The sequence below is a fragment of the Miniopterus natalensis genome, chromosome 1 (assembly GCF_054644295.1).
Source record: "Miniopterus natalensis isolate mMinNat1 chromosome 1, mMinNat1.hap1, whole genome shotgun sequence".
NCBI classification, from domain to species: domain Eukaryota; kingdom Metazoa; phylum Chordata; class Mammalia; order Chiroptera; family Miniopteridae; genus Miniopterus; species Miniopterus natalensis.
In genome coordinates this window covers 19,114,998-19,142,487 of record NC_142081.1, presented here as the reverse complement: position 1 = coordinate 19,142,487, position 27,490 = coordinate 19,114,998, and the positions used below count along the sequence as shown (strand labels likewise).

Sequence of the window (27,490 nt, the reverse complement as noted above, 5' to 3'; positions counted from 1 at the left end):
ATCACCTGTAGCATCTTGGGCTATGCTATGTACATAGTAGACACTCAGAAGTTGTTGTTGAACTAAAGTGAAATCTTCCCTGGAAGCCAAGCCTTGAGAAGTAAACCCAGCCCACCTCACGGACCTATAGTCCTGCAACTATAAATGGTTTTGATATAGTCTTCAGGATGAACTGACATCTCAGAACAGCCTCTGTTTCTGCCTGTCTCCAAGTCTCAGGCCTTTCTGGTAAGCAGGGAGGTTGAGATTCACCTTTTGATTATTTCTGGGCCTGCCAGAGCCTTGGCCACTGCTTGGGAGCAATTACTACAGCCCCGCCATTCCTCGCTGACTTGATAATCCCCCACTAGCCAAACACCTGCTACCGTGCGTGGAGAAAACAGTCACTGGAAAGGCCAGCTTCCCAATAGGAGGGATGCAAGTCTGCAGGAGTATGATTCGCCTGGAAAATGAGGGGGGACATCACCTAGTCCTCCAAATTGACCAGTCCACCCACCCACTGACACACACACACAGTTTGGCCACACCCTGAAATGAATACCCCTTGCCACTGCAAAGCTTTCAGGGGTTCATCTAGTTCCAGCTTCTCCCCCCCCCAGAGAAGACATCAGGGAAGGCACACTGGGCCAGGAGGGAGGCCTGCATGCAAGTGTGAGCAATTTTAAGAAAGTCCTGTCACCTCTCTGAGCCTTAGTTTCCCAAGTATGAAATGAAACCTGACCAAGAAGGGATCCTTCAGACTGTGATAGTCTGTGCTCTTTTATGGCCCGTTGTGGCTTCGCTCCCACACAGTCCTGCTGAATGTCACACAGACAAGCCCTGATCCACTCCAACTCCAGCCCTCACTGCTCTCCAAGGCCTGGATCTCCTATTACTGTACGAGGTGGCCCCCCAGAGAATGGCAGGGGAGAGATATCTCCCTGACTGTTCAAGTTCTCTGGAATGAACACAATGAGTTCTGCCCCTTCTCAGCCCGCCCAGGCCAGGCCAGGCTGCCCAGGAAGTATCAGGTGGGGACTCAGATTGCAAAGATATGTGGCAACACAGACACTCTGCCAGCCCACAGGAATCCAGCCAAGAATAGATAATGCTTATACCAAGCATGCACCGTAATTGCTAGGTGTCTAAGAGCTGACTTCTCCAGGTACAACATTGCTCTTAGCTGCTTCTTCCAAATTCCTTAACAAAAGGAATCCAGGCACGACCATTAACTAAAAGGGGAACTCTACTCCCAATCCCCTCACCTGTTTTATCCCTGAATCCCCCTGCCCTCCAGGCCCCCAGCACTATCACTGAGCACAGTGTCTGGGTCACCTCTGCTCTGGGGCTTCCCCTGACACCTTCACAGAGCTTTCCTTCCTGTGCGATCCAGAGCACAGTGCCACTGCCTGCCAGCTGCCCTGTACTCTCTGCCAAGGGGTAGGCACAGGGTGGTAGAGAGGAAAGAACACAAATTCTGCAGCTGGAACTCCAGCTGTGCAACTTGGACAAGCTTAGAATCCTTAACCTCTCTGCATCTTGGTTTGTTCATCTGTAAACTGGTATCAGCAACACTCATCTTGTAAGAGTGTCTTGGGGGGGGAGGGTTAAACAAAACTGTATGTGAAATGCCTGGCCTACACCAGGTGCTCAGAAAGGGGTACTATCTTTATAGGCATGTCACCCCCTTGCCTGAATAATGCAGTTCTAGGCATGAAACACACAGTTTGAGAAAGAAACTATTTTAAACCACAGGTTCTTTTGGCACTTCATTCTCAGTGAATTGGATTCCCTTTGGATTAAGGAAGAACAGATGTGTTCTCCTCTAAGAATTGTGCTCTCTCTTCACACAGGTGTCAAATCCGCGGAGAACTCTGATTTTGTCGTAAGAACCCCAGCACAGAGGTTAGACCCATGGGGATTCAAATTTTCAGGTTATCTCAGGCAAATCACTTCACTGGTCAAACCAGATTGCAGTGGTTTTCAAGCCCAGCTGCATATTAGCATCACCTGGGAGCTTTTCCAGCCCATGGGTGTGCAAGCCCCACCCCAAACCAATTTCACCAGAATTTCTGCTGGGTGGGGCCTGGGTGTCAGTACTTTTAAAAGAGCTCTGGTCTAGATGATTCTAATGTGAGATGCACTGGACAGAAGCTCTCCGAGATCCCTCCCAGGCATCCGAGTGCCTACAACAACGTATGATTCAGAGTAGACACTTATCATATGTGTGTTAAATAAATGAATAAAGACTCTAACTCAGCTCTTTTGCTATTTCCACATTCACAGTGTCTGAGGTCAGAGAAGAAAAGAAAGAGTTGAATTCTGAGTAAGAATCCCACAGCAGCGCTAACCAATAGAAATTCCTACGCTGTTCAATACAGCAGCCATAAGCCACATGTGGCTCTTGAGTACTTGAAATGTGGCCAGCGTGATTGAGGAATGGAATTTTACTTAATGTTCATTAAAGCTAAGTAGCCACATAAGACTCTGGCTGCCACATTGGACAGTGCCAACATAGCACCTACCTTTCACAAACACATCTATATCTGTGCAACCCCATGTCCCTCTTTTACTAACAGTGCCCCTTTTCATTTAAGAAAGCCCCTTGCCCCCGCTGCCCACAGACTCGGGGTGGGGGGCAGCTTATGAAGTTGCCTTACCCTTCTCCAGCCAAGGGGTAAGCCCAGGACCCAAACTAAGCCAGATAGACTCTCCTCTCTGGGAACTTGATTCTAGTGACAGTGTCACAAGAATAGAAAACGAGTCGGAGCAAATTAAGACCAATGTTGATACCCTGAGACACTGTGTGAGGAAACCAACAGTGACAGACGATGTGAGCTGGGCATCATCGTCGCCATCATCTCTGTCATCATCGAAGTCACTTGTACCTTGCAGCTCTGATATGCCAGCTCCCAGACTAGGTGCTTAAGTTTCCTAGCTTCCTGTGCATCATTTCTTCATCTGTAAAACGGAAATTAACTTATCCTAACTTCCCTCAGGGTTTTCATGAAGACAGGTAATGGTCATAAAGAGCTTTGAGCCAACAAGGAGTTACCCAAGCATCTGTCAGAGGTGTTGTTCTCTGGATATAGGGGTGGGGGAATCATGGGAGAGTGTAAAGCAGGGCCCAGTATCTGGGTCGGGCCTGCATTGCTATATGCAGGACCAGTTCACAATCCGTGTGACGCCAGGCAAGACACTAGTTCACAAGCTGTGTGACACCGGGCAAGACACTAGACTTCTCTGGGCTTTCGGCTGAGTTAGACTCATCCCTCTCCAGTTTTACCTTGCCTGACACTTATCTACTCCCACTTCATGAACACATCCCAGAAAACTCTCTAGCCTAGACCACACTGGCCTTGTACGCAGCTCATTTCTTCTTTCCCCAGCAAGCCACCTGACCACGGAGCTGCCCTGGGTAAGTACTCCCACAGTTTCATGTGCTAAGCCTCCGGCAAAGCTCTTTATTGGAATCATGTTTAACCATCTCCTCCACTAACAGACCATAAGCCCTGATAGGACAAAGACCACATCCCTCTTGTTTACTGTAGCTACAGATAGCACTGTATCCCTGGTGCTAGGACAGAGCCAGGCACATCGAAGGTGCTCAATAAGTACTTCCTGTTTAAATTAATATCCCAAATCTATTTTATCATGTGTCGTTTCAGGAAACCCTGTATAACAAACACAGTATCCCAAATTTACTGCCTTAAAACAACAATCTTATCTCTTAATTTCCATGCGAGAGAAATTCAGACAGGGCACAGCAAGGTGGTTTTGTCTCTGCTCCATGTCAAGAACCTCAGCTGAAAGACCCAAAGGCCAGGGGCTGGGTTCACCTCAGTTCCCCACCCATCTGGTGACTGATGCTGGCTGTCAGCCGAGAGCCCAGCTGGAGATGTCAGCCAGAACACCTCATGCGACCTCTCCATGTGTCTTGGGCTTCCTCACAGCACAGTGGATGAGTTCCAAGGGTGGCTGTCCTGAGGAAGTAAAGGGAGAGGAGGACTGTCTACTTTTTATGACTCAGGCTTGGGGGGGCATACATTACATCACTTCCACCACATTCTATTGGTTAGACGCCAGTCGATAAGTCCAGCCTGTACTCAAGGGGAGGGGAATTAAAATTCTGTCCTTTGGAAAGAGCAGTGGTAACGAATTTATGATCATTTTAAACCACCACAACCACTTCACTAGCACAAGAGGCAAAGTGAGAGTGACAGCTAAGTGTCTGAAGAAGTTCAGACTTCGGTTCAAATTATCAGTTGTGTGATCTAGAGAAAAATCTCTCTGAGACTCAGTTTCCCCATCTATACAATGAGCGTGTTGCAGTGGCTGGTCCCTGGTGGGTTTTAAATGCTTGGCATCTTCTCGCCTCGGTTAATTTAAGAGGATCCCCCCTTAACTAGCTTTCTTGAAGTCCTGTGACCCTTCCCATCACTGATCAGACCTGGTTTCTGACCCTGGAGGCAGCAAGAGGTTGCTACTGGAGCTCAGGGGACCTAGGAAGTTCGAACACCGGGAACAGCTCTGGAAGCTGATGGGGAACCACTGAGGACCCCGGATTCTCCAAGGCCTTCCCTGCCCCCGCCCAGGTGTGGAGAAGGGAGGGTGGGAAATGCCACCATCACAGACCTGAGGAAGCCCGGGGGTTCGCATCTCCCCCACGAGGCTGTTATTCACACTAACCCGGGTGGGAGAGCGGGGAGGGGACGGTTAAAGCCCTCGGGGTGTCTTAATTTAGGGAAGGGCTTCCTTTAAGCTCCCGGTCCTGCCTTTACAGCTCTGAGGACCGGGTGGGGGCGGTGGGGTTCCGCCGTCCGGGGCCGCTCACAGCAACGGGCCCTGCTTTCACCTTCCACTGGGCCGGCTGACCGTCCCCAACCCTCGCCTTCCGTCCCCGCGGGCTGCGCCCCAAGACCCTAGGGCGCAGGCTGCTCACATCGGGGGGGGAGGGGGGGCGCCCAGAGCCCTGTCCAAGGAGGTGGGCTAAAGATGAGCCCTGCGCACCCCGCTCCGCTCCCACTGGTGCGGGTCTGGGAGTGGACCGGGGTGGTTTTTAACCCTTTCACTTCCAGAGGCAGGGACCCGGACCCCCAGGTATACACCTTTCAGGAGCGCGCGCCGGCTGGGCTCCGCCGACTCACTGGGAAACTGAGGCCCACAGAGAGGAGTGGCCTGTCGGATGTCCCACAGGAAAAGAGGCGCTGAATCCGGCCTAGAGCCCGGGTCTTCCAGGCCATGCTCTCGCTTCTACACCCTGCGGGTCCCCGCGAGGCGCTCCCCTTAGGAAACTCCCGGCCGCGCGCCCCCTGGGCCGGGAATCGCCCTGGAGTTTGCGCACAGCTGGGCACGTCGCAAACTTCTTCCGCAGCTCCGCACCGGCTTCGCTGCGCCGGGAGAGAGGGGTAAGAGGTGAGCGAACGCGCACCGGGGTCCCAGAGGTAACTGGAGGGAGGGGGCGGCGGGAGGAGGGAAACCCCGCGGGAACGCGCTGGCCCTTTAAGGGGGGGACAGGGCGCATGCGCGGCGCGGGCGGGCGCCCGGCGGGTGGGCGGTGGGAGGGCAGGGGATGCGGCCCGCGGCAGCTGCGCCCTGGGGCGCCTGGGACGGCGGCCGCCCCGGCTTTGCCCAGCCGCGGAGTCGCGACGCGTCCGTGCACCCGGCGCTCGGCAGGCTGCTCTCCGGGGACTAGCGCAGCTCGCGGTCGCCGGGGCTTTATCACTCGCATCCAGCTGCATCCGCGGAGCGGGGCTGCGCGAGCCTCCGGGCTCGACCTCCCCGCCCCGCGGTCCTTTCTCCGCCCGCTTAGCCGCGGCCGCAGGAGCCCGAGCGAGCAGCCGCGGAGCATCCTTCGCCCGCCCGGCCGCGCCACCGCCCATGCTGCAGCCGGTCCTGGGCGGCGACCCCGCAGCCCGAGCCCGCCGCTCGGTGACCTCGGCCCGGCCCCTGCGCGCCGCCCGAGGCGACCCTGCTGAGCCCCGGGCCCCGGAAAGGGACCCGCGCCCGTGATGGCTCGGCTGGCTCAGCGCCGCGCCGGGTGCCCGCCTTCTGCCCGCTGAGACGCGCCCGGCTGGGGACCGGCGGAGCCCGGGCTTTCCCCGCCGCGCCCTTCCCCCTCCTGGGGGCTCCGCGGCGGCGTCCCGGGAGTGAGGGGCCGGGGGGCAGGCACAAAGCCCACTTTGTGCGGGGAGTTGGCTGCGGGCGTGGAATGTGCGCAGCGGCGCGTGCCCCCGCCCGGCGCCCCGCCAGCTGCGAGTCTTGGCTCCCGGACTGGTCGTGGTGAAGAAGTCGCGCCCCCTCGCCCCCCCCCCCGGGTCGGGGGTGTGGGGGTCCCGGCTCAGAGCTGATGCGGCCTGAAGTCTCCCCGGTGCCCCCCACCCCCGGAGCGCGCGCAGGTGTGAGCGTGCGATATTCTGGAGAATTTGTTCTCTCCAAAACTAGAACCTGGGGAGCCCAGCCAGCGTGGGCACCGGTGCCTTGACCCTCTCCGTGGCCCCAGGCCTGAGCTGTCTGGCTTCAGATCGCCCCCCCCCCCCCCGTATTTCTCCTCTCTGCAAGCCCAGACTGCTGCCAGTCATTGTCCTCGCTGTCAAACGGGGGTGCTTTCTGAAGGCTCCCAGGTTGGGGTGTGTCCTCTTTATCCCGTTTTTCTAATAGTACAAGGCCTCTAAGGCTGACCCCAGACCACCAGCCCCCTCCGCCCCCCACTTCAGGCTGAGGCGCTGATTTCTTTTCTTACCGAGTAGTATTTTATTGTACCGGAGCCACGCCCTGGTTTCTTAAAGGCGCCTTGCGCTCTGTTTGGCCATGTGTTGTCTCCGCAGCTGGCGTGGGGAGGGCCTCCTGTGAGCCACCTTATTTTTTTTCCTGCCTCCCGAGACATTCTTCTGCCCCGTCAAGGATTTGGGGATGCCAGGCGGGAAGAAGGTGGTGGGGGGCAGTGCTGCCCCCGCCACCTCGGCTGCTGCCTCCTCTGGGGCCAGGCGTTTGGAGACCAGCGAAGGGGCCTCAGCCCAGAGAGACGATGAGCCAGAGGAGGAAGGGGAAGAGGACCTGCGAGATGGAGGGGTCCCCTTCTATGTCAACCGGGGGGGACTGCCTGTGGACGAGGCCACCTGGGAGAGGATGTGGAAGCACGTGGCCAAGATCCACCCCGATGGAGAAAAGGTGGCCCAGCGGATCCGTGGGGCCACGGACCTGCCCAAGGTGAGAGGTGTGTGTGTGTGTTGCCGGGAGGGGTGGGGATCTAGGGTTTTCATGACCTTGAGGTTGGGAGAGCAAAGCCCCACTTTCCTTGGTGGGGGAGGGGACCACTGTCATGGTAAGATTTTAAAAATACAGACAGGTTGTACCTGTCCAGAAGAACTTTCTCCCAGCCGCAGTCGAGGTGGTTCTGTGAGGTCCACATGCGCGATTTCCAGGAGGCCCTCTACTGTCGCTTTTAAAATGCTCATGTTTTGTGGGCAGGGCAGCAGATTAACAAATACACTAATGTGGATTGACGTCTTATTTGCCGAACCAGAGAACTGTGGGCAGAGAGAGAATGAATGACTAACAAGGATAGAGGGCTTCATATATTGAAAAATATTTTCATGCATTATGTCACTGAGTTCCCCAGCAGTCTTGTGAAGTCAGTGTAGTTTGGGGCCCCACTTTCCAGATGGGAAATATGAAAACTCAAGTCAGAACTCAGGGTCCCATAGCCAATGAGTGGTAGAGCTGGGACCCATCTCTAGTCTTTGGGTTCCAGGTCATCTGCTCTGCTGGACACTAGATTGGGACAGTTAGAAGAGGGCCCATGGTGGCCTGGCTGGTGCGCCTCAGTTGGTTGGATGTTGTCCCATGCACCAAAAGGTTGCTGGGTCAGTTCCAGGTCAGGACACATGCTGGGGCTGCTGGCCGGATTCTCCAGTGGGAGGCGTGCAGGAGGCATCCGATCTCTCCCTCTCCTTCCTTTAAAAAAATAAAAAATAAAAGAGGGCCCATGGAGAGGGGTAAAGTTAAATAACTTTTCTGTGTATGGCTGGAAATCCTTCATAAGGGCTGTCTTCAGTTGTGTCACCTGTAAAGGCTGAGGCTGTGTCTAATTCATCTTTGTCTCGCTGAGGTTCCTATGTGCCTGGCACAGAACAGGCACTTATATGTTTGCTCAATAAAAGGCCACTTGAGACTTTCCGTGCTATACAGTGGAAATACATGCGTGACTTTTTCTCTCTAACATTTATGGTCAAGTTAACTAAAGAAGCACTCTGCCAAATGCAGAGGCCTGAAATCCCCAAAGAAAAGCCCTTTGGACACAGGTCAGAACCCAGAGGTTAGTCCTGCTTGCTCAGGTGAGAAGGAAGGAGGCTGGGGAGAGTGGCAGTTCCAGTGGATTAGACAGAGACAAGTGTCCCGTTTTGTCTTTACCAAGTTATTGGTAGAATCATGAGAAATTGCTTTCTGGGAAAAGGGAACTCAGAGGTGGAAGTTTGAGCAACTGCCTAATGTTTCCTGAGGAAATAAAATGTGGATTGATTTTGAAGGGATACACAGTTGCCCTCTACTAACTCAGAATTTATTTAGCTAATCCACTATGGATAGACATTTTTTCCAATAACATATTCTTAAAATGAACACCGTGGTGAACATTTTAAAATGTAAATTTGGGGGGCCATTTCTGGTTATTTCCTTAAGATAAATTCCTAAAAAAAAATTATCGAGTCAAAGGATATGACCATTGGGTCCAGATTGCTCACCTATCTATCTGACCTTAAGCAGGTCCCTTGGACCTATTTAAGTCACAGTTTTCTCATCTGTCATATGGGTTGATTGTGGTGAAGATTAAAGCATTTGTGTGTTAAAGCATTTGACAAACTAAAGCCTCAAACCAAAACTGGTTATTGGATGTCCATTTCCTTTTTCATGTCCTTCATCAGGAGGGGAGGCTAGATTTTACTCAGAGTATATGTGCCAATGGGGCCAGAGTTTCTCCCAGTTTCTCCCACATGAACACGTTGGTGTTTAGTAGATAGTTCTCCAGACATCTTGCTTATGTCTAAGCTAGGTTATAAAAGAATGTGAATGGTTCTCCTGGAGACTAAAAAAAAAATCAGTGAGTTTATTAGTGACTGGTCTATAATGTCATCTAGTCATCCTCAACCTTCATGTCTAGGAAAGATACAAATCAAGGATTGAAGCTGTTGTCCGTGGAGGAGTGTGTGTCATGACTTAGTATGTCAAAGGAATTTTGTGAGAAGATTGGGAAAATTCAAAACTTCCCCTCCTCAAACCACAGAAAAAAGTATCAGAGACAGAAAACCCACCCAGGTCTCTGTGGGGTTCCTCGTGACCTTGGCCCAGAGTAGGAAGCAGCCCCAGAGTCTGTGGTTGGATCCCACAGTCCCAGTAGCAGAGTCCACTGGCCACTGGACTGTCCCCTCCCCAAGTAGCCATGTCCTTAGAGCTGGCACAGAGACATTCTATGCAGAGGTCACACCATAGTGAGCCCAAGAGATATTTTGTTGGGACAGCACAATGTTTTAGAAGACCACTTGAGTTAAAATTTAAAATTGGGAGATTTTGAAGATCCAGATTTTTGGCATCTTTTCAGAAAATGAGAAGATCTGGGCACAGAGAATCTTCGCTCACACATGGCAGTGGCAGCTGGTGCTGAGGAGTGGTTTCCCCTCCTCCTGTTGGCTACAGTCTCCACCACTCACTCCCAGCCTGCCTTCCCCATTTGGTACCTGAGCGGCCCCTGTAGGTGGTTGAGTCCAGGATTCCTGCCATCCCTGTCGTGTAGTGTGATAAAAAGGAGAGCTCTGCCATGTTAAAATCCTGGTTCTCCCATGATGACTTATGTGAGGAATGTCTGCAAGCTCCTCATGCCTCTGTTTTCTCAGCTATAAAATGGGAGTAATAGCAATATCCATTTCCGAGGATGTTGGGAGGAACTGATGAAATAAAAGCACGTGAAACAGGTGAGCACGTAATTCATACCCAACAAATGGAGCAAGGACTCAGGGTGCAGGCACCCTACAGGCTTTTTGGGGAAACGTCCGCTAAAAGGATGGTACCGGTACGTTAAAGGGCAGCCGTTTCTAAAAGGATCCCAGATCCAGGAACAGTTTGTGTTCCTCCTTCATAAGAACACATCTTGATGTTCCAAGCTGCCACCACCTTTAAAAGCTCAGTGGCCACTCATCCCAGAGCCAGCTGCTGAATGTCTTCTGGCTGTGTCTCTGGCCATGGGGCTCCTACAGAATACAAATTTGGACGTTGGGTCAGCATGTGCTGACCAGGAGCTTTGGTGCGCACTGGAGCAACAGTGACAGTGAGCAGGAGCTGAGCTTTGCTGTCTGCCTGACCCTGTTCTGAGGCCTTGACATGAGCATCTCATTGTCTCTTTGAGGTTGGTTCTGTTATGATGCTCCTTTTACAAACAAGGCGTGTGAGGCACAGACATATTAAGGAGCTTGGTGCCAGACAGTGAGTGGCGGGGCAGAGATTTAGATGATTACAGTCTGGTTCTGGAACTGCTCTGTCAACCTCTAGGCTGTCCTGCTTTTTGCCCACACACTCGGCTGTTGGGCTGTCCCACCTCCCCAAGCCTCCCTATTGTACTGGACTAAAACAGACTTTGTCATGGGGAATGACTGAACAGAACTCAGGACTTCAGGGGTTCCTGCAGCAGGTTAACCCTGGGCCTTGGTAGTGGAGGAGGCGTTGTCCCTAAAGAGGTCTGGAAAGCCAATGTCACTCACCGCCACTCTACCCTGACCCTCAACAGTGAGGAAGCATGTCCTGGCTCCTGGTTTGGAGGTGGGGGTTGGGGCAAATCCAGGCTACCAGTCCTAAAGTGGGCCTGGTCAACTGGACTTGCAGAAACTTGTTTATTTGTTCCTGAGCAAATGAGTGCATGTTTGTATGAACATTTGGAAGAACGGTGTCTGCATTGTCTGCAGTGGTAACACAAGTTAGCCTGAATCATGTTGTAGAGCTGGCCGGCCAGCTCCTTCCAGCTAAGCCTCAGTGGTGGTGCCTCCGAGACCCTGCTTGTGATCCCAGGTCTTTTTTCACTCTTTCCGAGTCATTTCCTTCTCCCAGAGCAGCCAGTTCCTGGCTCCTCTGTCTGGATGGCAGGGGATGTCTTTGTGGTGCTGCCCAGCTCTGGCAGGTCCTCTTAGGCAAAGGACCCTTGGACTGCAGCTCCCTCCTTGTTGGAGTGTCTCAAGGGAGGGTGCACTTACAGTCTGTAGCCCAAGCTCCTGGAAATCACTAGATGCCCTCCCTTGAGAAGTGGAGGTGGCCTCTCAGGGACCTACCTTCTGAGGAGGTCAGGTTCCATCCTGTTTATAGTCAAGTGCGAAGTAATTCCTTACCCACCACCCACCCCACATCCTGACACGGGAGGTAAGGCCACGCCCTCCATGAGCTCTGGGGCCCATTGGCACAGGGTGCTCAGGCTGGAACAGGATACTCCCCCCATCCCGGGACCTTTATCCCCTTGGTGACTGTAAGTAGTGGTGCCAGTTTAGGCAGCTGTGTGATGTGAAAGGGGAAATAGCTTCTTCCAGACAGAGCTGTCAGCTGGGGCACTGCCCAGACGGAGGAGGGGACCAGCGCCCTGGGGAGAGGAAGTTCATGCAGAGCCACTCCTAGGCCATCCCTCCTGCGTCTGGGCCTTTGGAGTGAGTAGGTGTCTATAACAGGCTCTCCTGGGACCCCTGGCCATCGGCAGCACCCCAGACAGGAGAGTGTGGTGATCACTGTGTCACTTCCCTCAGGTCAGAACCCCAGACACTGCAGCCATGTTATTAAAAAGGCTGTGCCCTGTGGGCTCAGCATCTCACTACAGGGAGGGCCCCCCCACCCCAGCCCTTCTTTACCCCTTCCCTTCACATACCCCCCTACCCACCAGACTGTGACTCAGCCCCAGCCTGCTGGGTGGTTCTGTGGGAGGAGGGGCTTGGTGGGGACCTGGGGCAAGAGGGTGGGACCTCTCTCTGTGAGGAGCCCAAGGCCACCTCACAGCTGGCAGTGCTGGTAGCCAAGGGAAAGCCCTGAGGAGTGGGACTTATTCCTGGAAACCTGATTCTTCTGCCCAAAGAAGTCTGTTCTGTGGCCCCAGAGGACCCTAGCTTATGCTTCTCTGCCTTCTCGGCCTCGCTGACCTGTTGCAGCTATGCCAGGATTTGGGCTCCCCTGGTCAGGGGGGGCCTAGGGCCTGAGGACCCATACCTCCACGGTGCCCCTTTCCCTGGAGACTGCCTGACTGTTGAGGGGACAGCATCAGGGATCTGCAGCTTCTGACCTTAACTCCTGGCAGCACACGCCTGTCATTGTCCAGCCATCAGGAGGTGCCTGCCCAGCACCCCCATCTCTCCCCTTCCTGGGCTAAGCCCTGGTGGGAGACTGCCTGGTGACCTGGTCACCGGCGTTGCTTACAGGTGTGGAGTTGGCAGGAAAGGGAAGTTGTGAAGGGGAGCGAGGGTTTCTGTGCCTCCATGAAACCCTCCAAAGTGGCTACGCTGTAGCAAGTAGAGCCACAGCAAGACCTGTTACAAAACATGTCCCTCTGGCCTGCCACCACTAACTTGCTCCAGTTCGGGGTGGAGCTGAAAGCCTGGGGAGTGTGCCTTGATAGGGGGGTGACACCTTCTGTGGAGGGTGTGCTCATCCCTCACTGAAGTGCTCCCCCAGCCCAGGTAGGCCCTGAGAGGATGGAACACCAGGTAAACCAGTTTTGATCCAGCACTTGAACCAGAACGAGCCCCACATCCAAATGAACTTAACCGCAATATTGACATTCTTGTTAAGCCTTAAAGTTAATGAATATTTAAAATTCAAAACAGTTGGTGAGTCAACCTCTGTTTTTCTAAAATTATTAAAGAAACACAAAATTGGAACATCAACATAAGCTCCAAATTAGGACCGTTGTTAAGTGCAGGGAGGGAGAGGAATGGCCACGGGGGGGGGGGGGGGGGGGCTGCATAAAGTGTTGCCAAGGAGACAGGCTCAGGGCAGGAGGGAAGTGGGGAGGCCCCCTCGGCATTGGCTTCTCTGGGGGATAGTCTGGGTGTCCAGAGGGCTGGAAGCTCCGGGGTGAGCCTTCCTTTGTGACCAGGGTCTTTCTCTGTCCCTAGATTCCCATACCGATTGTGCCTACGTTCCAGCCCTCCACGCCTGTCCCTGAGCGCCTGGAAGCCGTGCAGCGCTACATCAGGGAGCTGCAGTATCCTCCCAGGTCCAGGGTCATGGCCACCGTCTGGCTGGCATGCTCGGGTCAAAGACTGAGTGGGGCTTGTTTTCAGATTGGGCTGGAGAGGTATCCACAGAGCAGCCTCATGCCACAGCTCCAGGGCCACCATTCACGTGGTATCTCTGCGCCCCTGGAGTTGTGCAAGCCCAGCCCGAGTCCTCCCAGGTACCGGAGGGACTTTGATGAGTGCCAGGCCCACTCTCTCCCACCCACTTCCATCTCCATGTGATGGGGCAAATGTCTCCTGAGCTACCTGCTGGTGGGTGGCCAAGTCTGGGTCCACCAGCCCAGACCTCCTCTGCTGTCCATCCATCCCAGCAGAAGGAGAGAAGGGAAGCTGCCTTGGGGAAGTTTAAAAACTAGTAGTTTTAAAGGCAGTGGGGGTCAGGGGTTGGGGGGCAGATAGAGGAGAAAAAAGATTTTATACTCCAGGAGATAACATCCACATCTTGGGATGTTCTCCAGGTTCTTTACCTGTTTCTTCCCTGGCAGGGGACCAGTTGCCCAACAATGAAAGAGCTGGACCCCCTGAGCCCCAGATCATACAGTGTCCCTGCTCTGGGCCCCTCTGCCTTCTACTCTCTGCCCTGCATGTCCTGGGTTCTCTCCCCCAGCCCTATTAGCTGCAGGTGAGGCAGAAATGGAAGGACCATGTCCTAAGCAGGAGAAAAGGCAGGCCGATTACTGAAATTCGGTTCCAGCCCTTCCTTTGTCAGTGCGGAAATTTCGTCCTGGAGAGGGGAAGAGTACCCGGCAGTTTAGCTGCACTGGACACGCCCCCTCTTCCCCCCAGCTTTCTCCTCTTGGTTCATTTTGCTTCTCAGCTGTCAAGAGCTCAGCCACTTTCCCAGCCCTGGCTGACCTGGGTGCCTGCTCCATGGCGCCCTTCCTGGGAGGTAAGGCCAAGGGAGAGCAAGGGTGGAAGCCAGAGAGGACAGAGAGGGGCCATGTGGGGAAGGAGAACCACATGTACTGTGCCCTTCTCTCCCCTCCAGATGATCAGGTCTGGAGCATCTTCCCAGGTGCCTCTCAAGAATTATAGGGTCTGCCGCCAGCCTGCACTTTGGGGAGTGCTAGGCCCCAGGGTCTGGAGGATGGGTGGGGGAGGTGGGACACACCTCTTCCAGACCAAGCCAGAAAGCCCTTAACCAGCATCACAGGTACAATCACACAGGGACCCAGTTCTTTGAAATTAAGAAGAGCAGACCCCTCACAGGGTAAGTGTGGGCATGCACTATCCCTCTGCACCAAGGCTGACTGTGCTCCTCCCTGGGTTGGAGCCCCTCAGGGGGCCTTTGGGTGGGAGCTTGTGAGGCAGGCAGGGCCTCTCCCAAGGGAGCACGCCAGCAGGAGCAAGCGTCCCCCTGCAGTGCCACATCTCCTTCACCGAGCACCACAAGGGCCCTGGGATGCCATGAAGAACTCTGGCTGAGATGAACACCAGGGCTCCCATGCTGGGCTGGCAGGGTGACGGGCAGCCCCCAGCTTGCCTTGGTAATAACAGGGTGGTCCCAGGTAGAAGTCTGTGCATAAGCCTTATTTATTTATTTTTTTAATGAGAGGCGAGCCTAGCAGGAGAGAGCTCTTCCCATTGCAGGCAACCTGTGCGTCACCCCATTTGCCTTACTGGACTCTCTTCTGCTCATTTAGTACAAGGCCAGTGTCTCAGCAACAGGGACCCCACTGCATCTCTCACTTCTTAGTCTACCATCAGATGGGTAGACTCCTGGCTGGCTTGGCCCTGCAGAAGCCCCAGAGCAAAGGAGAGTGAGGAGTGAATGTTGCTTCCTCACTGGGTCTGGGGGCTCAGCCCAACGCTGTCCACAGACTTCAAGCGCTGTATTTTAAAAATTAATGTGGCTTGTACATCTTGCTCCACACATAATCTGTCCATGTTTGCTTTCTTGCGAAGAATGCTTTAAGTGGTATATTAGCTAAGTTACTTAATTACCCTCTCCGAGCCCCTGGTGGAATCCAGCCTTCCTCACCCTAAAAGCTCTCATGTTGTCCTGTGGGTGCTGTGTGATGGGCCCAGCTCCAGCCTCAGTGGGTGGAAGAGTCCAGCACCCTCCTGGGCAAAGCCAGGGGCCAGGCTGCATTCCTAGACCTGGAGGCAGCGCTCAGAGAGGAAGGAAGAACCAGGCCTCAGGAACAGGCTTTCTTAAAGTGGCCTGAATGGGGAGTTGCCGGGCTAACTGCCTGAGATGCCGCGTCCAGGACTCGGGCAGCTGGCCAGCTGTGGGGGAGCAGTTGCAATCAGTTATAAGCCCTTTGGAGACACCATGGTTGGATCAGGGCATCTGCTGTGCTTCAGAAGGGACAGGATCAATGCGACAGTTCCCAGCATCCCTGGCATGCTTTCCCACCGCCCGCACCACCATGGCAGAAGGCCCCCAGCTCAGTAGCTGTCAAAGAGCCGCCTGTGACTGTGTGCTCCCCATTCATGCTCCCCGCCCCCAGAGGTCAGGGGCCTGGGGTGGGAGGAGGAAGTGAAAGGAGGGAAGGGAAGGAGTCTCCTTCCTTATCTTTAGTTGGCTGCCTCTTTTCCCACCCTCTCTGGCTCAAGATGGACATGGGGGAGGGAAGGGAGGTGCTGGGGCTGAGCTGAGGCAGCTTGGAAGGGAGATAGGTCTCTGTTCTTCTGGCATTTCTAATCCACCTGCCCCCTCCTGACACTCCCCCACTGGAAAGGGCTAGAGGCTCTGTCCTCATGTCTCTGCCTCCCTGCCCCCACCCCCACCCCACTCCAGGCTGATGGACCTGGCCAAGGAAATGACCAAAGAGGCTCTGCCAATCAAATGCCTGGAAGCCGTGATCCTGGGAATGTATCCTTCCTCAGCCCTGGGAGGCCTGGGGGGAGGGAGAGCAGGCATGTGCTCCGCCCCTCTGGGCCCCAGCTTCCTCCTCTGCAAGGGGAGGGTTGAATGGGCTCCAGGGACCTCCCGGCTCTCTCTCCCAGCAGTCATGAACTTGGCTTCAAGGTGAAGGGGCTTGAGGGGTTTCAATCCCCCATGCCTCAGTTGCTAACTCCCCATATTTACTGGGAAGCTCTTTTTTGAGTCATGTGGATATAGTGACCCTGTTCTCTGAACCCCAAATCAGGGCACATTGTCTCACAAAGGCTGCTGTGCCGTTTCCAAGAACCAAACGGTCTGAGAAAAGCAGGTTGAATGCCCAAATGTTGGCATTTCCAGGACATGATGATTTGTGGAGATGACGTTTGGGATCTTTGAAACAGAGCTGCCTGCCTTAAAAAAAATAAAAAGCAAACTGTTTATCAGTCACTCCCACCCAAAGGGCAGAACTGGGACCTATAGCTGGGCCACAAGGTGGGCAGACAAGCCCCCAGTTCGGGCAGGGTGTGGAGGCAGGTGTATATGGCCAGTTCTCGGACCTGATTGGTTCTTGCCAGAGCCATGCCCCTTTTTGTTGTTTTGTTTTACTATAGAAAAATTTAATCTGGTATGAACATAGAGCAATATAATAAATCTCATATGGCCAGCACTCAGTTTATCAGTTCAAGGCCAATCTTGATTCATCTCTGTATCTCACACATCTCCCCCTTCCCCATAGCACCATAGGCTTTTAAATAATTCTGTGTGCCACCTCGGGGGTGGGCACCTGGCTCAGTGCGCAAGGAGGACAGAGGGTGTCCAGCAGAACAGGGAGTCCACTCGCTAGAATAGGTCGGGGAGAAGATGGTCAAGGGGAGGACTGTAGTCCAAGGGGGCCACTCCCCCACAAACATGACTGCGGGAGTGGGGGCTAGTGCCCCTCCCCCTGAGGTCCCAAGCGCTAACTCTTCTGTGGCGGTCGTTTCCTATTTCCCAGAGCCTGACACGAATTGCCCTGGCTAAAGGGTCCTTTGCTGATACGAGCACAAGGCCAGCCTGAGAACTTTAGGCCACTGTCAGCACCTTCGTATTGCTTCTCCTTCAGTATCACACACCAAAGTGGGGCTCCCACCCATACTGAATGAGGGAGACACCTCCCCTCCCCCCAGACCCACAGAAGCTGGTCCACACAGGGTCATGTCATCTCAGAGGCTTTTCATGGGTTACCTGGTGGCTTGTGGGCAGGAAGAAAACAGGAAAACCCTTCATCTGGGCAGAGGACCTCCCCAGTGTCTCCACAGTGAATCCCTTAGTCACTGCACACCTGGTGGCCAATGGACTGAGTTTGTCCCTGTGCCTCACCCTCTGCTCTCTAAACCTGTGCCTTGCTCATCTCTGTGTCCTTGGTGACTTGCAAGGGATCTGCTCAGTAAGGACTGTAATGACAGAGCATAGACTTTAGGATCCCAAATCCTAATCCTGCCACCTGTTTACTGTGTGACCCCTAGCAAGTTCCTTAACATCTCTGAGCCTCGACAGCTTCCTTTGCAAAAGGAGACGATGGTAGTACCTGTCTGACATGTTGCTAAGACAATTGAATGAGTGGGTACATGTAGGACACTTGGCACCTGTACACAGTATCTACGCGAAGCTTTCACCTCATTCATCTTCTACCCATTCATTCAAGAAGAGTTTTATTGAGTAACTATTATGTGCCTGCCTTCAGGCTGGGCCCCAGAGATACAGCAAAGAAAATGACAGACAAGGTCCCCTTTCTCAGAAGTGTATAATCCAGCCAGGGAGACAGAAAATAAGCAAGTAAACAAATAAGGAAAATAATTACAGATTGTGGGGAGTGTGCCTTGGGGAAAGGGAGGTCAGTGATGACGGCCACGCCTAAGGCATGAGGAGGAGCCAGTCGAGGGCTGGCAGGGAGCAGCCCTCTGGGAAAAGCTAGTGCAGAAGGTGGGAAATCCAGGTGGGTGGAGAGGTTGAGGCAGTGGGGTGAGGGAGGGAGGAGGCTGGAGTGAGCCGCTGGGCCTGGTGGCTTTGGCCTCCTATGCCGTGGGAACAGGCTGGGTTTATTTGCAGGGCAATGGGCAGTAAGGGGGAGGGGGGGAGTGAAAGAACAGAATTGTCTGCATCTGTGAGAAAATGTATGCGTGAGAGAGAAAGACAATGGGAGAACAAATGGCCTGCGAGAGAATGTAGGGGTGAGGGGAAATGTGTGTGTGCCTGACGGAAGGAGGGAGGGAGAAGGGGGGCAGTGGTTGCAGCCAGCAGGCCTCTCTCATGCCTCCTCCAGCTACAAGGACTTTGGAGAGCCCTGCGGTGTGGAGTGAAGGACTCACTATTAGCAGTTATTTTGTGAGCCGTGCTTGACATCATAGCAGCCGCCACTAATCACTAGGACCCTGCCCCCTAGAGATGCAGTTTATTGAGCACTTGCTATATGCCAGGCTCAAGGTTAGACAACAGGATATGGTGGTGAGCAAGGCATGGCATTAGGGGCCTAGGGGCCCTCATATCGACTGTTCCCTGGGGTGGGGGGCATTCAGTCCCAATCCTGCCCCCGTGCGCTGGCCCTGCCCTGCTCCCTGGCTGCTTCCTTAGCTGAGCCGACGTGGCCAGTTACCTCACCAACAGCATGCCCACCCTGGAACGCTTCCCCATCAGCTTCAAGAGCTACTTCTCAGGGAACTACTTCCGCCACATTGTGCTGGGGGTGAACTTCGGGGGCCGCTACGGGGCCCTGGGCATGAGCCGGCGCGAGGACCTGATGTACAAGCCCCCGGCCTTCCGCACGCTCAGCGACCTAGTGCTGGACTACGAGGCCGCCTACGGCCGCTGCTGGCATGTGCTGAAGAAAGTGAAGCTGGGCCAGTGCGTGTCCCATGACCCGCACAGTGTGGAGCAGATCGAGTGGAAACACTCGGTCCTGGACGTGGACAGGCTGGGCCGCGAGGACTTCCGCAAGGAGCTGGAGCGACATGCCCGCGACATGCGGCTCAAGGTCAGTGCGGGCGGGCCTTGGCCCTGCGCAAAAGGCCCCCTTCCCCGGGGTGGAAATAAAAGGGCTGCCGCTTCCTAGTGGGACACTCCTACAGGGAATGCCACCTTCCTCACCCTCATTGCCACCCCAGCAGAGGTGGTTCGAGGAGATGGTGGCTGGGAAGTTTCAGCAGTGTCTTTGCTCAGAGATCACTATTGTTGAGACAGTCCCCTCAGGTGGGCAGGCCAAGGAAGGCTCCAAAAGGAGGCAGCAAGTGAGCTGGGTTTGGGGAGAGGGCGGGCCTTGAACACTTGAAGGGCCAGCACGACACTCCAGGTGGAGGGTAGAGATCTGTGAGTAAAGATCCACTGGTAGGAAGTCACAGCCTGTCTGGAAGGAATGGTGGGGTTGGGTGCAAGTGGCCTCCATCACCCCCTGTGCATCCTGACTCTTGACCCCTAGACACCCCCCCTCCAATAAAGGACTAGAAGGAAGTCAGTAAAAGGAAGTCAGACCCTGGGAAGACAATGAGATGGTTCCCATCCCAGTGAACAGGGGTGGGAGGGGCTGCTGCCCCTGAGCAGCTGGTTTCAGCTGTTGAGGAGTTTGCCCCCACCCCCCCCAGCTTTACAGTAGGCAGAACCCTGGACTGAGGGTGCCTCCCCTGGGGTCTTCCAGGCCCTCCCTGGGTGTTCAGCCCCTCCCCATTGCTCAGTCAGTGCTGTGCTGTGACTGTCCCTCGTGGTAGCCTCATACCGAAACCATGACCTTAGTACTTTCACATCCACTGATGCTCCCCACAGTCCTGCCCCTGGAGGCCCTGCCCTGCCAGCCCCTAGGCCATGACCGTATGGGGCGAAAGCACCTTCCCCCAGGACAGAAGCTGGCTGCAGCAGGCCTGCCACTTTCAGGGGCCGCTCTCCTCTGCTGTGAGCTGGCCCCCCCTCTGTAGTTCTAGTTGCCAGTATTTTGCATCTTCAAGGGAACAATTTGAACCTAGAGTTGAAACCAATGGTTACCTAGTCTTTAGTGCTATGATTTTCTATCTCTTTAGTGCTAGGGACTCCCCACATTATTTGCCCCTCTCCAGCATCCCCACAGTGTACCCCATGTTTTCAAAATTCAGATCAAGCTGACTGCTGCATAAAGGGTAATTCATTTGCTTTTCTCAATTGTTTCTTAATAGCTACCAGTCGGAGCTTCTGATTGGCTAGAGAGAACCAGTGTCACCCTTGGGGCTGGTAGGATCCCAGCCCACAGCTCAGACATGGCACAACTGCCAGCATGAGTAAATGGCCCTTTTCTCGAGGGCCTCTTAGAATATCACAAAGGCTTGTGACGTCCTCCCACATCCACACTATTTTAGGGGCCAAGTGGGATTGAGCAGCCCTGCTGAGGAACCCCTGCCCTGGCAGTTTTAGTGCCTGGGAAACAGGTTGGGGAAGACCTGGAGACAGGGCAGAGTGGTTACTTAAGCTTCCTGGGTCCTGCCAAGTGCAACCAGGACATGTGGCTCCTACAGAGCAGGACAGCTCTGTGGCTCTGCAGCAGCCCTAGAGGGTGGCCCTGGAGTGAGACTTTGTTTTTTTCTCCCCACCAAGATTGGCAAAGGGACCGGCCCTGCCTCCCCCACCAAGGACCGGAAGAAGGATGTGTCTTCCCCACAGCGGAGCCAGTCCAGCCCCCACCGCAGGAACAGCCGCAGTGAACGGCGGTGAGTGATGGGTCAAGCCTGGGGGGCTAGAAGAACGCTTTCATTTCTAGATCTCCGCTTTTTTTCACCCCACTTTTCTCATTCCCACTGCTCTCTTTTGCTCCCGCTGGAGGGAGGTGATACGGGATGGCAGACTTGTGTGTTTATGTGTTGACACCTCGCAACAGCAATGCGGTCCCATTTCCCCAGAGAAAGCGATACTCACTGACCCACAGGTTGCCCTGGTGCCAGGCAAAAGGTCTGAGGCCAGCTTCTGTGGGAGGGAGAAGAGGAGGGATGAAGAGGGATAGGCCCCTGCCAGACAGTGAGTTCTCCCAGACAGTGCAGGAATCTCGTTGGGAAAGGCGTGATCATTAGGTGGCAGCTGGTAGACTGCTTTGAACATAACTTTTGCCCCTGCAAGTCTGTGGTTTTGTTCTCTATCTAGATGGCAGAAACATCCCATTAAAATGTCAGGCCACCACCTCTGATTTGTCTCCTACCTGTCAGTCTGGTTCTCGCTTTCAATATCCTTGTCATTCAGGAGCCACCTCTCTGGCGTGCTTTAGGGGCACCAAGTAGGCTTCCAATGTCCAGCATCATTCACTTTGATCTGGGAGGATTATGTAGAGAACGGGGTCCCTTCACAGAGGTTTAAACATGAAACCTTTGCAGGCAACTGCAGCCAGGTTACTGACCTCTGGCAAACAGCAGGAGTCTGTAAGAGAGTACAGGGACCACTCAGGACAGCACAGCCAGGCTGGGATTCCAGAAATACACTTCCACACAGCCTCTACTGCTGCCTTCTGAAACCTTGAAGAATGGGAGTGGGGGAGACACCGGGGGAAGCCTCCACTTGCTCCCTCCGCCTCCGCCTCCCTGATGGACCACTCACCCCTCTCCCTCCTCTGCTCTCTCCTCTCTGCAGGCCTTCGGGTGAGAAGAAGCCTTCCGAGCCCAAAGCCATGCCAGACCTCAATGGGTACCAGATCCGGGTGTGAGGCAGGTGGCAGCGCCCCAGACTCGCCCACTTCTGGGGGCCAGGATCACCTGCCAGAAGCAGCCTGGCTCATGGGGAAGGAAGGACTGGTGATGGGGCAGGTGAGGGCAGCAGGAACAGTGTTCCAGCTCAGCCACCAAGCTGCTGCCCCTCCCACTGGGCCAAGCCTCCTAACATTGGGCCCCGAGGCAGTTAGTATTTTATTTGGAGTTTTTAACTTGACAACTAAAGTTTACGGTATTTGGGAAAAACTAAAAATGTAATGGATCTGCCAACGGCTGGCAGGCCTATGCTTAGGAGAACTAACTGCCATACAGCTGGGTGAGGAGGGGTTGCTGGTTCCCCTGCCCCTGGCGACTCTGGGATTTGGGTCCATCCCATGTATGGGAAATCTCCCAGCCCACTAGGCCTGTGGCAAGACGGCAGAGGGGTGGAGGTGTTTCTCCACTTCCACCTGCCCTAGCAGCATCTTGACACAGGGAAAAGGAAGCAGGGTAGGAAGCATCCTGGGAGAGGTCTGTGTGATCCGTATCAGGAGCTTGACACAAGTGACATTTTCCCCAAGGGTGGGAGTCCATGGCCCAGGAGAGCCTTCATGCCCTTGCAGCCCCATGAACAGATGGTGTTGTGTAGACTAGCACGCCCCCTGCTGGGGGAAGAGTTCCCTCTTGCTCAGCCCAGCTCCACCTCTTGCTGAAGCTATGGATCCCAGCAGAGGGGCTGGGCTTTGCCAAGGGTCCAGATTTGCACTGGGCTCAGCATGATTATGGGGCTTAAGCAGAGCTGATGGGTCCAGGAACTATGGCTGGGGACAGGGTGGTACACTCAGGCCTGGGTCTGTCCCTTGGAAATCCCCAGGGGTGGGCACTGCTTCTCCCCACCTTTCTATTACCTCAGCCCTTGCTGGGGAAGTGAAGACCAGGCCAGAATGCTTGTGCCCCAGGCCCACCTCCCATCATTTAGCAGTCTATTTAGGTTTGGGGGTCCCAGTGATGATCAGGCCTATTGTCAGGGAAGAACCTGAACAGCCAGAGTCTGCACAGCCTTCCCATCTGGCATGAGAGAACTGGCGGGCAGGTGAGAGGTTGTAGAAAGAGGTTGATGGGGTTGAGGGAAGGTTCTAGAAGTTTAAGCAACAAGGAGGTGTAGGGCAAGGGTGCATTGTGGCCCCCAAGGAGGGGCAGAGCCTGAGAACTGAGGGGTGTAAGTGACGAAAGGATGTGGAGGAGAATATAGAGTCAGGCTGCCTTGGGGAGTAGTGAGTTCCCTAATGCTGGAGGTATTCAAGCAACGACTAGATGGCTACTTGTCAGGAAGCTGTTGAGAGGATTCAGGTTATGGATGGGTAGCTGGATGACAGCACCATTAAGGTTTCTGTTAACTGAGAGGCTATGATTCAGCCAGGGGCCGCTGTTAGTAAGGCTGCAGAGGGGCTGGGAGCCTGAAAAAGGGAGGATCAGAACTAGAGTTGTAAACTCAAATGCCTTGCAGGGCCAGGCAGGTGATAAAAAAGAGGACTGCAGGGCTGGATGGGGACTGTGGCAAACTAAAGAGGGCATATACCCCATTAAAGCAGCTGCTACTGCTCAGAGTGCAGGCTCTGCATTGCCAGATTTTCTGATTTTATCAAGAGGCCAGAACTCTGAATTTTTATGTGAAATATACTGAATTTTAAATGTCGGCAATCAATTCAGGAAATTTTAAAAACCAACATGAAAGAGAAAGCCTGTTTGCCATCTCTGAAGTAGAGAGAGCTTGTGCTGGGGAGAAGTCCAGTGACATGCTTTGAGGTGGGAAGTATGAAAGTTCTGGGCTTCCCAGAGCAGGCTGGGCCAGGCCAGGGGCCTCGCTGCTCAGGCTCCCGGAGTGGGCAGCCATCCCATGATCATCTTCCTCACTCTCCCTGCAGACTAGAGACCCTGTGGTTGCTGGGTCACCAGAGGGGGTAGAGTGGAGTAGAGAGAGTGCAACTCTCAGCCTACCCTATGGTGCCCAGGAAGGAAAGAAAGAGGAAGGGAGGAAGGACAGGTTTTCTTTGCTGACGTAGCTGCCATTAAGGAAGGCACCAGGGGCTGGCAGCTTCTCAAACCAGCAGCTCTTAGCCCAGAGCCAGGCCCAGCAGCGAGGCCAGCTGGTCAGTCCCTTGGGTTCCTCATGGGTTACTGGTCCCTCGGGAGGTACTTAACCTGCCCCTGGGCTATACCCCAGCCAGAACAATCCGAGGGTCATTGTGACCCTAGACTCACCGTCCATCCCAGCTTCCAAGGAGTGGGGTGATGGTCCTAATGTTGCCACATTCACCTGAGACACAGATGGCTCACTTTGGGGAGGCATGGGGCTGGAAATGAGGCCATTTCTGGGTCTGGATGTGAGTGCCTTGTGCAGGCTGCTCAGCAGGGAAGTGGCCCCAGCCTCCCCCCTCCCCCCCCCCCAACACACAGTGGACCACAGGGCTTGACGGGAAGAGATGTGAGAGGGAGCTGGGAGCTCAGGTCAGGAAAACAGAAGCTGCTCCCAGTACAGGAGCCTAGAAGGATCCTGCAACCCACCGGTTCCTTCCACAGGGCCCTCTGGGGAGAAGGAAGCAGAATGAAGTGTCTACCCAGTTGCTGTCTGTGAGGGAGGGTGCTGATCATTCCAGTTGATAATGCCGAGCACTCCCCCTTCCTAGCTGAGACCTTGGGCCTGTGGAGACCACCAAGGGATACAGTGGTGCTTTTTAATTTATTTTTAACTGTTTTTCATATGTAGCAACCCCTCCTCCCCTTCGGGCATGTTTACACAGGTTCTGCTCCCTGGGGCTGGTCTGATTGCAGAGTTTCTGGGAGGCAGAGGCAGGGACTTGGGGCCTTAGTCACCATCCTCAGATCACCTCATTTCACTTTCTGTGAGAAACAGGAGCCTGGCTCCTGCTGACTCAGGACTGCCTTCCAGCTCTCAGCATGGGCTCCTCTGCTCCCAAGGGTGTGGGCTGCTGGCTGAGGAGGGGTCAAGATGAGGTCAGAGAAAGCTGCTGGATGAAGGTGGGTCAAGTGGGTGGGGGTGATTGCTCCCCAAAGCCTGACTCCTTATGCTTGGTGCCAGGAAACTGAGTTTAGAAAGCCTGCCCACCCACCTAACTGCATCCTCTCCCCTCCATGGCCTCAATACGTAGTCACCCTCACCCATCACACCAGTCAACCCATCCTCCCTGGGCCTGGCTAAGTGGGGAGAGCAGTAGCCCCAGCCCCTGGTGCAATGGTGAAGCCTAGGGCCAGGGTTCTGAGGAGGAGAGAGCCCAGTTTGTCCCTGTCATCTCACACCCCACCCCTTCCAGCTGGGACTTGACTTCCTGGCCCTGGGATGGGTCTAATTCTGGCTAGTAGCCTGCCCAGAGGCCTGTGTGCACCTGGGCCTCCAGTCTGGGTTTTTTGGCTTAGCTGCAGCAGCATCCCCAGGCCCACCCTGTGGCCTTGGAGCACAGGGCGATGAGAGCTGGGCCAGCTGATTGTCTGTGTTCTTTTTGTCAGAGTTCCGCTGTGTTGACATCCCACTTTGGGAAGTCCTCCAGAGGAGTGTGGGATTGGAGCCTGGAGGTCTGCCCCAGGGCAGGCAAGGCTGCCGAGGCTGCCGTGATGCCAGCTGCAGATCTATCAGTATTGACCCCTCACCCCATCTTAGTGCTCCGCCCAAATTTCACTTTCTCTTCAAATCTGATGAGAGAAGCAACCAGGTGTGCTTGGCCCCAGGCTTGACAATGTGGCCGCCCTCTCCCTTGAGTTTGTGTTGGGCTGTGTTGTACTAGATTCTGTCCTTCCTCTTCTCATATCAGTATTGCACCTCCCCTTCCATGTTCACACTTCGTCTCATTCCTGTTCTCACCCTCCTCCCCAAGGGAATAAAGTCTCCCCCGCTCTGGTTGTATGGGCTGGACGGGAATCATGACATGTGAGCCTTGTCTCCTTAACTCTGGGAGCCGGGGCTGGAGCCCACCCCAGCCACCGCTGTCACCCTCGGCGGATTCGGGAAGAACCTGACCAGAGGTGAGGGGAGCCCCAAACCAGCCAACAGGAAACCCCACAGCCCCTGCAGCCATGATGAAACTTCTGGGTTCCTAGTCTGTCACCCTCAGCCTGCTGAAGCCACACAGCTCTTGTTAACCCCAACCTGGGAGATCTTTCCTGCTGGCTGTAAACGAACCCCTCCTCCTTCATACAGCAGCTTGGCCCCGAAGGGAGGCCGGAGCCTGCTCCCAGGGCAGCATATATTCCAGAACCCCTGCTCTTCCTACCCTAATCCCAGCAGTCCATCTGTAACAGAGGAAGGGTGAATGTTCTCCTGGTTATTTCAGGAAACCATAGCAACAGGGATCTGAAGTCCCTTATCACAGTAACCAGTGCGGAATCTATGGAGTGAAAGCCACAGCTTTGGAAAACACGTGTGGTTCCATCCATCACCCAGTCCTCTGCATCATTCCTGATCTGGACCTCTTCCCGTGCTTTAACATAAGCCCAGAGTTGCAAGTAGCTTTCAGAGAAATGTTTTTTAGACCGCGAAGCATTTTTCACCTTTAACCCTTCCTCCCTCTTCCTGCTCTCCTGTCATTCAGCTTGAGAGTAAAACCTAGACCTGTAAGAGGAGGTCGAATACTTCCTACTTATCCCAGCCAGTCCCCACAAAATCCTAACTAGAAGTATAGTTTAGCACAGCAAGACTCCCTCACTTTTAGTAGCAGTGATGAGGCGCGGCAGCTGGGAAGAGGAGAGGCAGTCCATTGGAATCCGCGAATGTCTCAGACTCCACACCATTAAATAGGGACAGTTTTGTTACTTATAGGCTCATTTAAATCAGGTTAATACCAAAAAAGGGCCTTTCAATAAAGGTAACCAGAACGTGGGACTAACTAGAATTATACACCTTTACACAAAGACAATGTTGCAATTTACACATTCAATCCAGCTAACAACATACCTTTAACGGCCCTGTGGGTGGGCCTCAAATGAAAGCTGGGTAAGAGCTGGGCGAGAATCTCATGAGTCAAGCAGGCTCATGGTGGACGTGGTTGGCCACTTTCTTGGAACTGATGCAGAGGTAAATCATGGACTCCAGGAGGATCAGAGCCCAACTTTCTGGGAGCTTCCTCATTTCCTGCTGCCCTGCTTCTTTCAGGCTCATAGTACATGCCCATCTGCTTTAGGCACATGACTAATTTGGGTTGGACCTTTGGATGTAGGTAGCACTTCTCAGAGCCCTGAACATGACGAGATTGAAGCTCTGCCAGGACCTGACATCTTAACCAGTGTGTTGAGGGCAGTGATGAGAGGCAGTGGTAGTCATACCAAAGACTGGCCCAGATGCAGGCTCCCTGGTATCCTTAATGTTTGCCAAGCTGGTAAGTGGACATGCTGCTGAAGCCTGGCACGTGGTAGAGATGGGCCACCTCCAGTCAACGGAAGGGACAGCTCTCTGAGGCCAGCCCACTTGGGAACGTGCCCTCTTGAACCTGCAGCCAGAAAGGAGTTGGTCGTGGGAAAGACAAAACCTCCAAGAACTTATTCCTCTCTACAGCTGGGTGAGGTCTCAGGCCTCAGGAGCACAGAAACTGATTAGGGTTGGGGCAGAAGGCAGAGTTCCCTTCAAAACACATTAACTTACATTCTCCTAACCCAAGCAAGATTTGCACCCCAAGCTCTCATCTGACTAGCCCTTGCCTGAAACAGTTTTGTTTTGCACGTTTGCTCAGGAGGGGAAAGAGACAGGTGTACCA

General features: G+C 54.2%; 1 protein-coding gene across 1 annotated transcript; it reads left to right on the top strand.

Moving 5' to 3' along the window:
- Positions 1–5,942: 5,942 nt before the first annotated feature.
- On the top strand, positions 5,943–25,348 carry VASH1 (vasohibin 1). Its single transcript, XM_087818925.1, has 7 exons — positions 5,943–7,188; positions 13,110–13,198; positions 14,386–14,442; positions 15,976–16,050; positions 18,691–19,072; positions 20,653–20,765; positions 21,673–25,348. The coding sequence occupies exons 1-7, from the start codon at positions 6,892–6,894 to the stop codon at positions 21,743–21,745; spliced, it is 1,086 nt and encodes a 361-aa protein (XP_087675051.1). The 5' UTR covers positions 5,943–6,891; the 3' UTR covers positions 21,746–25,348.
- The last annotated feature ends 2,142 nt before the right edge of the window (positions 25,349–27,490 follow it).

Excerpts from the sequence above, each read along its gene's own strand:
- VASH1 (XM_087818925.1), top strand. The coding sequence starts at position 6,892 with ATGCCAGGCGGGAAGAAGGTGGTGGGGGGCAGTGCTGCCCCCGCCACC. Across the intron at positions 19,073-20,652 it reads CCCGCGACATGCGGCTCAAG|ATTGGCAAAGGGACCGGCCC; the intron begins GTCAGTGCGGGC and ends CTCCCCACCAAG. Across the intron at positions 20,766-21,672 it reads AACAGCCGCAGTGAACGGCG|GCCTTCGGGTGAGAAGAAGC; the intron begins GTGAGTGATGGG and ends TCCTCTCTGCAG.